The sequence below is a fragment of the Bos grunniens genome, chromosome 7, assembly GCF_055505025.1.
Source record: "Bos grunniens cultivar Pamir isolate PY7600 chromosome 7, Bosgru_T2T1.0, whole genome shotgun sequence".
NCBI classification, from domain to species: domain Eukaryota; kingdom Metazoa; phylum Chordata; class Mammalia; order Artiodactyla; family Bovidae; genus Bos; species Bos grunniens.
The window spans coordinates 47,538,845-47,550,462 of record NC_141171.1 but is presented as its reverse complement, the minus strand read 5'-3'; the positions used below and the strand labels follow the sequence as shown (position 1 = coordinate 47,550,462).

Genomic DNA, 11,618 nt, shown 5'->3' with positions numbered 1-11,618 from the left:
TTGTTATACCTTAAAAAGCAAACAAAGAACCCAGGGAGTTATTGACAGCAGGGGCTTCACCTGGATAAACCCCTCTCCGTTAATCCACACGCTGACTCTCCCCTTGGCTGACGGCAGCCCTGAGAAGGCTTGTTCAGGTTTCACATAAGGTCCCTAGGGTCCTGCTGGCCAAATAGAATGCTGTCTCAAATGGCTCAGGCCTTCAGAGAAAGGGACTCTGCCCCTCTCCTGAGTAGCCCACATCCACGGCTGCTGCACACTGTTATGTGGAGGCTTCCCTGTGCTAACATGGATAAAGCCTTGCCCCTCTCAGAGCCAGCTTTCCCATCTGGAAAATGAGAAGTTGGGCTAAGCAGAAGCCAGGCACAGCGGCTTAAGGTCCTATGCCCTGGGAGCACACTGGGCAGTGCCCCAGGACCGTAAAGGGCAGATGGGGTCATGCTGAGTCCTGCCAGGTCCCACTCCACCCCACACCACACAAAATCCCCCTCTGTGCCCAGGGAAGCACCCTACAGGCCCATCTGTGGAACTATAGGGGGGCCTCTGGAGCACTCCCGCATCTCACACAGCACGCAGTCAGACTCTCTGTAGGGTCAGGACTTCAGTCAGTCAGTCAGTCAGTTCAGTCCCTCAGTCGTGTCTGACTCCTTGCAACCCCATGAATCACAGCACGCCAGGCCTCCCTGTCCATCACCAACTCCCAGAGTTCACTCAAACTCATGTCCATCAAGTCGGTGATGCCATCTAGCCATCTCATCCTCTGTCGTCCCCTTTTCCTCCTGCCCCCAGTCCCTCCCTGCATCAGGGTCTTTTCCAATGAGTCAACTCTTCGCATAAGGTGGCCAAAATATTAGAGTTTCAGCTTCAGCATCAGTCCTTCCAATGAACACCCAGGACTGATCTCCTTTAGGATGGACTGGTTGCATCTCCTTGCAGCACTCCTGCATCTCACATAGCAAGCAGTCAGACTCTCTGTAGTGTCAGGACTCAGGCTCACAAATTTTCATGTTAGGCAAAGAGCTTGCAGAGGTGTTTCTTCTGGGCTGAGCTGGGCTTTAAGGGAATGAGCGCTGGCCAAGGGCAGCCTTGCACACCTTACTAGTCCTTGTTAATTAAGCCTGGGGGCAGGTATGAGGTGCAGTTGGGGGGAGGGGAATAATAAACTCATCTTCCCACCAGTTCCTGCAGCCAGTGCTCACCAAGCTCTCCCACGTCCTGTACCCCTTGATGGGGGAGAGAGACAGAGTTGTGCCCTTGGCTCACCCTGTAGGGGTCTCGGAGCTGGGATTCAAGTGAAAAGTGAGGTGCCCGGTGCGAAAGGGAAGGAGGCACCATCGCTCCTGACTGGTGAGGGAGTGCGTCCTTCAGAATCTTGGGGGCAAGTGCCTGCTTCCGTTCCATGCCAGACCATGACAGCCCAGGGCAGTCAGTGCTTCTGAAGAACCCAGGGGCCATGGTGGCTGGCACTGGTTCCCATTCTAATCTGGGAGGCTTGGAAAACTTCCAAAGGAGGTGAACAGTGTGGACTTCTGGAAAGGGGACACCCCCTTGGTCCTGCTGACCCCTCACCTCTGTCCTGGCCACCAAGCGTTTGCCAGGGCTGCTACAAGCAGGTGGGCCACATCTGCCTCTGGCCCTCTGTGTCTGAGCACTGCAGGCCAGGTGAGCTGAGAAGGTGAGCTCACATGTGCGCTCCACTGGGGAGGAGCGGGGCCCCAGGAAGCAGCTTCAGCTCATCTGGGAGCCCTCTGCCCTTGCGCTCAGCCTTCTGGCCCTCCCAGAACTACTCAGTCTTGGGGCTGGGAGCCAACTGGGCTGTGCCTGGAGGGAGAATGTCCATGAATGAGAAGGACGAAAGCAGGTGTCCATGCGTGGCTGAGGCTGGTCTCCGAATCGGTTTGCTGTCCATATTGTGTCCGTTTTGCTTGTCTCTGTTCATAGGTCTGTAATCTGCTCCTCGTCCATCTGTCTTTCCGTGACCCTGTGTTTTTCCTCCCTCCCTCCCTCTCTGTGTGTCCCTCCTTCCGTGAGTGATGTGAGGCCGGGCCGGGGGCAGGCGCAGCCCTGTCCTCTCTCGCTCTCATTGGTTCGCAGCCGCTCCCCGGGGACAGTCGCCACCAGTCCCGCCCCCTGCCCGGGACCGGAGCTCGCGGGGCCGCCTCGGAGCTCAGTCTCCTGCTCTCGACTGGAGCGCAGCAGCTGGAGCCAGCGGGGACAGGCTCGCCGCACACCAGGTGTCTCAGCGGGGACTCAAGGCTGCAGAACTGCTCTGAGACTCGGCAGCGGGAGGACGCGGAGGACTCCCAGACTGAGCCTTCGGTGCACTGGTGTCTGGAGGTGCAGAGCAGGAACCCCGAGCTGCGGCCGCACGCACCACTCACCTCTCTCCGCCAGCGCCGCAGCCCAGGGGTGTCCTGGAGCCCGGAGCTCACCGGAGCTGGGGTTTGAACTGAAAGGACGGCCGTAAACCCAGGTGAATGATTCAGAACCGTGGGTGGCGACGGTGACAGATCTGAAAAGTCCGGGGATCGCGGGTGCCGAGCCGTCCAGCTCGGAGCGCTGGGGTCCACCACCCCGCAGAGAGGGCAGCTGAGTGCGGTGGCAAGGAAGCAGTCCGGGACTTCGCAGTCCCGGCGGTCCCGCAGGCACCTGGCTTGCGGTCGGTCGCGCGTAGAGGAGCGGGCAGGGCGCACCATGGAAGCGAAGTGAGGCGGCCGGGGGTCGGCAGCCCCGCGGGCCATGTACGGCGACGTGTTCAACACCACGGGCGGCCCCGAGGCGGCGGTAGGCGGCGCGCTGGCACTGGCAGCCACGGTCAAGGCGGAGGGCGCTTTGCCGCTGGAGCTGGCCACCGCGCGCGGGATGCGGGACGGTGCGGCCGCCAAGCCCGACCTGCCCACCTACCTACTGCTCTTCTTCCTGCTGCTGCTCTCCGTGGCGCTCGTCATCCTCTTTATCGGCTGCCAGCTGCGCCACTCGGCCTTCGCCGCTCTGCCCCACGACCGCTCTCTGCGGGACGCGCGCGCGCCCTGGAAGATGCGGCCGGTGTAGCCACACCGGGTCCGGGTCTCGCCACCAGCAGTAGGTATGAGCTGGGCAGGGTGCACCTGATGCCCCTGGGAACACTGCACTTTGACCCCCCCACACCCTTCCCGCCCTCGAGCAGCACCGTGTGCATCAAGGGAGTCGGAGGCGTTAGGAGGCTGCAGAGGGTCCCCATCCTCCTGGTCGCGGGGAACTGTGCTGCTCCCCTGGTGGAGGCTTTCTTCCGTGGGCAGCGGGACCAGCCGGGGTGCCTTCCTGAAGACAGCGCATCTGCCCGGACCAGGGAGCCTTCCTCGCCGCCAGCTGACTTCCCTACTTTGCCGAAGGAGCAGGCGAGAGGAGCGTGCAGCTAGCCAAGCGCGCAGCTAGGTTCGAGCTGCCTGTCTGGACTCCTTGCCCTGTGGCCGTTTTCTTGCGGCTACTACCGCCTTTCCCACTCTTTGGCACTGGAGAGTCCCACTAGGATCCGAATGTGAACTCAGCTGGACTTAGGAATGATGGCCCTCAGAGGCTGCGTCCCTGGGGTGGGAAGTGAGGGGACGCAGAGTTTAAACGGGTGCCGCCCGGGTCCGAGGACCCAGTTTTCTTTGCCCGCACAGGGGAAGGGGAAGCTGGTCTAGAGGCACCGGGTTCCACCTGCAGCACTCTGTGGTTAGGGTGTCCTGGGTCAACAGGGGCCACATTTCTACAATAAAACCTCACCGAATTAGACCCAGTGCTGAGGATGCTCTGGTCATTGGTTGCGCCACTTGGGAAAGGGGCATAAAAGGGGATCCTGAGCAGGTTGACCTAAGCACAGCCCGCCTCCCACCTCCAAGTGGCCCAAGTCAGTTTTAACAGACATTTGCTCCTCTCCAGCTTCACCTTTCCCCAGGGTCAATCAGTTGCTTGCTCTGGCAAGTGTTTTCAGAGCCAACCTCAGAGAAGAATTGCTGCCTCATCTGCTGGGGAAATAAAAAAAAAACTCCCTGTAATAGGGCTCCATGGAGACCTTCCCTGTGGGGCAGTTCTTCCCACCAGGCATCCACTCTGTGGCTCTCAGAGGTTCTCTGGGCCTAAGCCCTTCCAGCAGTCATTTCTGGACCAGAACCACCTTGTGAAGCAGGGGCCTGAGGGTCAGGTGATGGGGGCAGCTGTTCAGTACTTCTTCCCAAAGTAGACAGGAGGCCCGCTCTGGAGAACACAGCAGGAAAGCAATGGATGAATAAGCCCAGCTTGGAGGAGCTGATTTCAAAGAACGTGGGAGGGAATAGAAAGAATTGTAATAACCTTGACCATTATTAAAGTTAACCTAATTCTAGGGAGTCTCTTTGTGGCAGCTTAAAATAGTTTCAGAAGTCACCTAGTTCATTAGGGCACTAGAGCTTAGAGAACCTTTGACTAAAAGGAGATTTGGTAGATTATTTAATCAAGTAGTTCCAAGCCATGTAGGGGTCACTCAGATTTTGAGACTCTGAAGAATGCTAAGGATGCTTGTCTGGCAAATGCATACAGGCACATAATCCTACAAACTTTTTGTGAGGGTTGTTGGACACTGAAACTTATGTAAGGATCTAAGCTGAGGCTTAGAAAAGACTTACTAGAGCTCCAGGCTTAGGCCAGAGCTCCCTACCACCACTTCTCCTCCTTCATCATTCCCAAGGAAGGATCCTTGGAAGTGCCCAAGATTCTTCCTGCTCCTATCCCATTGAAGCAGCAGAGATGAGCATCTGACAGTTCGTCTTGGGCTTGACTTCCATATTTTAGAGAGCTAACAACAACCAAGCCCTAATGGAGCTAATTCTACAATAACCTCATACAACATTTTGGTTTTTGGAAACGCAGCCAAACCTTTCTATCTTACAGTAATGGTAACTCAGCTAATCTGTGTGACCCTTGGCTATGGAGAAGACTAAATGGAATAAATGTTAAGGAGGGTATGAGAACCCTGACTGGCATAATGGAATCACACACTGCTGATATGGGAGACCCTTCGGCTTTAATCTAGGGGCTGAGGGGGTAGAAAACTAATACAGGTGCAGCATAGTATGTTCCTCCTCCACAGCTCCCCATGGATAGATCTCAAGGCAGTTTGCAGAGTGATCAGCTCTGAAGTCTGTCTGGCTTTAAATCCCAGTTCTACTGCTCACTGGCTGTGTGGCACTGCAAATTACTTAATCTGTCCTGGTCTGTTTCCTCAACTGTGAAATAGGATTATATCACCTAGCTCTACAGGGTTGAATGTCAAATGACATAACCAGTGTTAACACTAGCACTCAAGTGTTAGCTGTGTTGTAAATGAGCCTCAGGCTTGAGGCAGCGCTGCCTAAGGGAGAAGCTGACCCACAAAAAATGCCAGGGTTAGGGGCACTATCAGCTGGCTTAGAGGCTACCTGAAGTTCTTGGACCAGAATCAGTTGAAGCCAGAGTGATCCAGGAGGCTATTGGGATGTCTTAATAAAATACTGTCCCAAGGCATCAAGAAGTTAAAGCTGAAAAATGCTAAGATGGAGGCAATTTGGAAGCCATCTTTCTGATGTATCTACAGGGTTGAATAGATACTTCCAGAAGAAATGCCTAAATAATTGGACCTACTTAGAGCTGGAATCTAGAAATCAAGCAGGATCGGTAAGAGGAATTGGACTTGAGTTCTGCTTTTTGCCAGCACTGGGACCCTAAATAATTTCATACCTATCTCTAGGCTAGTGTTTGACTAGTTGGGCAGTAATGGGTCCTTTGTCATGGGGAACCTAACCCTAGATTCTCCCCTGGAAAGAATCGGGCTGAGTTCATGTCTGTCTTCTGCTGATATGCAAGCTAAGTGGACTATTATGTGGTAATTGAACATGTAGATGGTATCAGGAAGGCCGGTCTATACACACACACATCCTCCTGCCCTTTGTTCTTTCACCAAGCTCATGATGCCTTGGAGCTACGTTTGAAGAACTGGGTCTGGCAGGGTGAAAAGAGGAATGAGATTCAAGACACAGGTGTTTGGGCAGCTTTGCCACAACCAGTCACTGGGAACAGGCAAGAGGGTTGAGAACACATCTCTGATGGGGCAAAGAGGGTGGGTAGGATGGAAATTAGGGGAAGTGGTTGCAGATGTCAGGAGCTAGGGTGAAGCAGCGTAAGTCTAAGAATCTTGGAGCCAGGTAACCTGACCTTGGCCATCCACTCTATGCCACGATCATACTTCTGGATTTCTGAAAACCTGCTTCTTTATCTGTAAAATGGAGATGATAGTTGTACCTGGCTCATGGGATTTTCAACATTGTGGGAGATACTGTAGGTAAAGTGTTCAGCTCATATTTAATACGTTGTAAGTGGTCTTACGGAGAAGGCAATGGCAACACACTCCAGTACTCTTGCCTGGGAAATCTCATGGATGGAGGAGCCTGGTGGGCTGCAGTCCATGGGGTCGCGAAGAGTCAGACATGACTGAGCAACTTCACTTTCACTTTCATGCATTGGAGAAGGAAATGGCAACCCACTCCAGTGTTCTTGCCTGGAGAACCCCAGCGACGGCGGAGCCTGGTGGGCTGCTGTCTATGGGGTCGCACAGAGTCGGACACAACTGGAGCGACTTAGCAGCAGCAAGTGGTCTTAATGTGAGCTATCATTATTATTAATCAGGATGATCATTTCAGAAGTGTTTGCGACAGCAAAAATAGACACCGCTTTCCCTCATGACTAACTCTTTACCTTTCCAGGTAAGTTACACCTTCCTCCAGTTTTCTCCATCTCAGTAAACTGTGCCATCATCTGGTTGCCTAAAGTAAAATGCACACTGGTGGTCATTCCTGACCCCAAACTCTTCTTCCCATATGCAATCCATCACCTCCTAGACACCACTCTACTACATCTACTCCCCAGCCACCTCCACCAGTATCACCTGAATTCAAAGTCCAGCCTTCACTTGCCTCTCTCCAATCAATGCACACATCTGATCCCAGTATCTGCCTCCAGCCCCAGCTTCCACCCCAATAGTTTCTCCCTGTTCTCAGTATTTTTTTAAAAACTCTAACATTGGCTTCCAAGATGCAGCCTCCTCTGGCCCCCATCAACCTCTCCAGCCTCAATTCTTCACTTCGCTTGTACTCCATGCTTGAGACATAGTGGCCTTTCGACCCTTAGGGCCTGTCTGCCTAAGGTGTTTGATTCCCTTCCCTCATCCAACTAATAACGCCTTCCTATTCTTCAGGTCTCAATACCTCTTCCTCAAAATGGATATGCCTGAGTTCTCAGAGAAGATCAGCTATCAGTTATATTCATTCACAGCCCCTGATCAGCTCCCTTATCAGAGCTATTAAATAACTTTAATTCGTGGACTAAATTCTCTCCTCCTACTAACATATAAGCTGCATGTCAGGGACAACATCTGCCTGCTCATGGCTGCTTTCCCAATGCCCAGCACAATGTTAAGCACAAAACAGACACTGAGTAAGTATTTGTTGAATGGAATATAATGGAAAGACAGAGCTAGAGATTAAGGTAAATTTGCCTGTAGGTTCTTCATCCGAACACTTCACCTTTGATTTTCTGCCGTAAACTAAACTTGTATTAGATGAAATATTGAGTTGAACTCTCCTTATTGATCGGTTCTCCAAGTGGCCCATTTCCTGGAGGTGATAATCCACAAAGTTGTTAGCAACTGACATTTCTTGTCTCCATCTGTGTAACACCTCAGTTATTATTGCAGCTCCTGCAGAGACTAAAGAACATGCAATTTAAGTTTGTACCTTTAGCTATTTCTGCTTGAATTACTCCTTCTTCTGCAGGGAATCTGAGATCTTTACCATATCATTCATATGATTTCTGAATTGCCTTGACTAAGAATGAACTAAATCACAACAAATCACTACCCCTGACTCCCTCACCTCTTCTCGGACTTTGATCAAAGATTTCCTTCTTAATGAGATCTTCTCTGGTTTCTGGATCAAAACCATCAGCCACCTTCCTCCTCCCACCCCTGACATTTCTTATCTTCCTTTCCTACTCTTTCTCCTTAGAACTTACCACTATCCTATATTTATCTCATTATGTGTATATGCTTGAAGATGAAGATGCTTGAGAGAATGTATTTTTACTTAGTTTGTCCTCAGCCTGACATCTAATAGACCCTCAAATATTAGTGGAACAAATGAACAATCTTGATACTTCTCAGGACCAGAGAAAATCCAGGTATTCAGAAAAACAAGAGCAGAGTCTAAAGTTCCTGATTCTCCATTTCTGCCCCTCCTGTACCCTCTAAAGCTGATCAAACAACCCTATCTAGATAGAGACTGAAACCACTAAACTATATTATAGTTTTGCTTTCTGTGAGGACAGGAATGACTCCTTGTGACAGCTCTGCTGCTTAGCATAGAGCCTGACTTGCAGTGAGCACAAAATAAAGGTTTGGTGAGACTAAGTGAAGGAGCAAGTAAGGATTAAGCAGGTTACAGCCTGCACTGTTACAACAAAGAATGCTCCCCATATCCATCCAATGTCTTTTTCACATAACCTTCCAAGAGTAGCACAGTTCTGTCACCCTCAGCCCTTGGCTCTCGTGTCCACTTTGATATGGCCCCTCTAGTTCCTACCATCCTATCTATCTTCTAGCCACAGGGAAGGGGGGAAAGGGCCAGAGTGTTCCTCTGTGGAGCATTATGCCAATATGACACATAGGATTTCTGCTCGTATCCTAATGGTCAGAACTTAGCTGCATGACCAGCTACAGCTGAAAGGGAGCTGGGGAACATGGTAAGCAGCTGGACAGAGGTGTTCAATGATTAAGGAGAGAGAAAATGGGTATGGTAAACTCCTAGCAGTTTATTAAACAGACAGTGAAAAGGAAAGCACCTTTCTTTTCATGGGAAGATCCCCTTTGCAGGCTTGCGTTTATACTGGTTTATAACGAGTTTGTGTTTGCATTCATTACCTTCACCTTGACTGCCATCATTAATTTGGCCTAAACAAATTCTGTAAAATTCACAGAATGTTATGTAAAGAGAAGACAATCAAGGACCATTTACTATTAATCTTAACTAATGTTTGCATAGTGCTTCAAACCCTCCTCTGCTTTTTATCCCCCTCCAGAATCACACATGCACTCTCCTCGGCAAAATTAATCTTCTATTCTGAAGCACAAACACACATCACTATGTTCTGTCTCTCAAAGGCCCTGCTTAGGGTGCCCCACCTGAAAGCAATTACAGGCCTGACCTTCAGGTACAACAGTTAGGGGCGATATTACAGACTCTAAACCAGGGCACTAAAATCAAACTACAGGGTTCTTAACACTGCCACCCTATAAAATTATGAACCAAAAAGTATACTTTTCTTGTTGTTTTCTCTTGTCAAATGCATCAAGAAAACTGTGCCCTTTCAATTCTCTGGGAAAATATTAAATGTCAACATGTTAAAGCCCCAAGTAGACTGTTAATTTTGTAGGTTCTCTAAGCAACAATCCAGGAACCTGGTAACTTTGGGGCAAAGGTCCAAAAGCTCAAAGAACACATATGAGTGTTCTTAGTTGAGCTTCCCCCTTTCTTCTCCTATGAGGTATGTAATAAAGAGCTCTAATGAAGTTCTGAGCTCCAGTCCCTTCAATTAAGTGCTGTCTTATTATATAATTTAAAGCTAAATTCTAGTATTAAAAAAATGACATCTGGTTTCAGTACTATCATTCATTCAGCAAATATTCGAGTGCTTATATCAAAAACTGTCCTGGCAGTGGGAACGCATGTCTGGCCGTAGCTTACATTCCCATGAGATGACACAGTCTATAAATAGGGTAAGAAAATAAAACATGTAGGATGTTAGATGGTGATGAATACGATGGAGAATGAAAAAAGATTTTTTTCTTTCTCATCTTACAAAGTTTTATTTTCCTTCTTGAAAGCATTCCCAGATTAATCCCAACTGGCTTTTTCTGTCACTTCAGCAGTCTCATTAAAATATCTGGAGAGTTAAGCTTGCTGTAATACGTTTTAGAAAGCTCTGCCATTCAACAAAATAAGAGATAGCTCAGAGGACAATGCTCTCTTGGGGATACAGAATTCAAGAAAAACTTCGGAGCCAAATCAGTTTCCCTGAGAACTCTTTCCAAAAAGGAGCTAGAGTGTCACCCACAATCAACTAATCTGTCAAAGAAAAGGAAAGGATTGATGTAGAATGAATACCTGAATAGGCTGCAAGGATACACGAACAGATGTTTAGTGGTTCACTACTGGTTTAGGATTTTTAGTTCATACTTTTCTGTACTGTTGAAACCCTCAGCATTTATCTCAAAGTATTATTTAAATGAAATAGCAGGTGATAGGAAAAGGGTAAAAGATTAAGAAAAAGTGTAAGAAGGCTTTCAAAATCCATCCCAAAATAAAAAAAAAAAAAAACTGCCTCAGGAAACACCTCTCATGGGAAGTATACACACATCCCTTTGGAACAATATGGATAATAATCTTAACCACCAACCTAAATCCTCCGTCCACTCCCATGCAATTTTAAGATGGAGATGATTAAGTCAGTTGCTAAAAACTCTTCTTTGTATTTTCCCTATAGCCACATACCCTTTAAAACACAACCACAAAAAGTGATTTAGATGAAAAGAACACAATTTTAACAAGTCAGTTTAATAAAGATAGGCTTACAAATTTAACAACAAAAAACAGTAATATTTAAAATGTTAAATGGTGGGAAGTTACTTTCTCAAAGCCCACTGATCACCTTCTTATAAATATTTGTAAAATATGAATTGCATCAAAACTGCTGTAATATAGCATTAGTCCTTGAGTCTAGTGTCTAAAAGAAAATTGAAGTAGATGTCACAACTGATCCCTCTGTCACCTGAACTATTTTCGCTATGGCAATTTGAAAACTAATTATCTTAAATCTGAGAGATGCCAGCACCTCTATTTTTTGCCAGAACAAGTGTTTTCAAAATATGCTTCTAAAACAGCCACTGAAGTTGCTAATAAATACCTTACTAATGCCTTACACTTAAAATTTTAAAAAAGAAGAAATTGATTTGCAGATATGGATTCTTTTGATGAAGGCTTTTCTCTAAAGAGAATAATAAGAGCTTTTATATTTATTCCCTTGATTAAAATATTTAGTTTGGGCTTTTCTAGTGGGGACACATGGATTTTCACTGTCCCTTTCTAATTAGAATGAATTTCTATTTCTTGTATACACAACACAGAAGGTGGTTAAAAAGTAGGCACTTGGTGGGGATGACAAAACTAATCTGTGATTCTGAATTTCTTTTCAAAGAAGAAAATTAAGGAAAAAGAAAAGGCTAATTCACAAAGTGGGAAATCAGGATGAATCTGTCAGACTGTCCAAAACACTTCTTCAAGTAAAGAGAAAAGACATATTTTTCATTTTCACCAAGAACTTTATTGAACGACATATTCAGTTTTGTTCCACTATATTCTGCCATTTTTCAGGCAACTTTGTAATTCCATCTTCCCAAAACTTTTTATCTTTTTGAACAAAGAACTGTTCCAGGTGCCTTTTACAGTCTTCTAAGAAATGGAAATTTTTTCCATTGAGAAAATTTTGTAAAGACTAAAATAATGGAAATCTGAAGGTTCAACGTCTGGTGAATA

General features: G+C 47.8%; 1 protein-coding gene across 1 annotated transcript; it reads left to right on the top strand.

Annotated features, from left to right (window-relative positions):
- Window positions 1–2,135: 2,135 nt before the first annotated feature.
- Window positions 2,136–3,760, top strand: SMIM32 (small integral membrane protein 32). The gene has a single exon (XM_086413620.1). The coding sequence runs from the start codon at window positions 2,740–2,742 to the stop codon at window positions 3,049–3,051; it is 312 nt and encodes a 103-aa protein (XP_086269746.1). The 5' UTR covers window positions 2,136–2,739; the 3' UTR covers window positions 3,052–3,760.
- The last annotated feature ends 7,858 nt before the right edge of the window (window positions 3,761–11,618 follow it).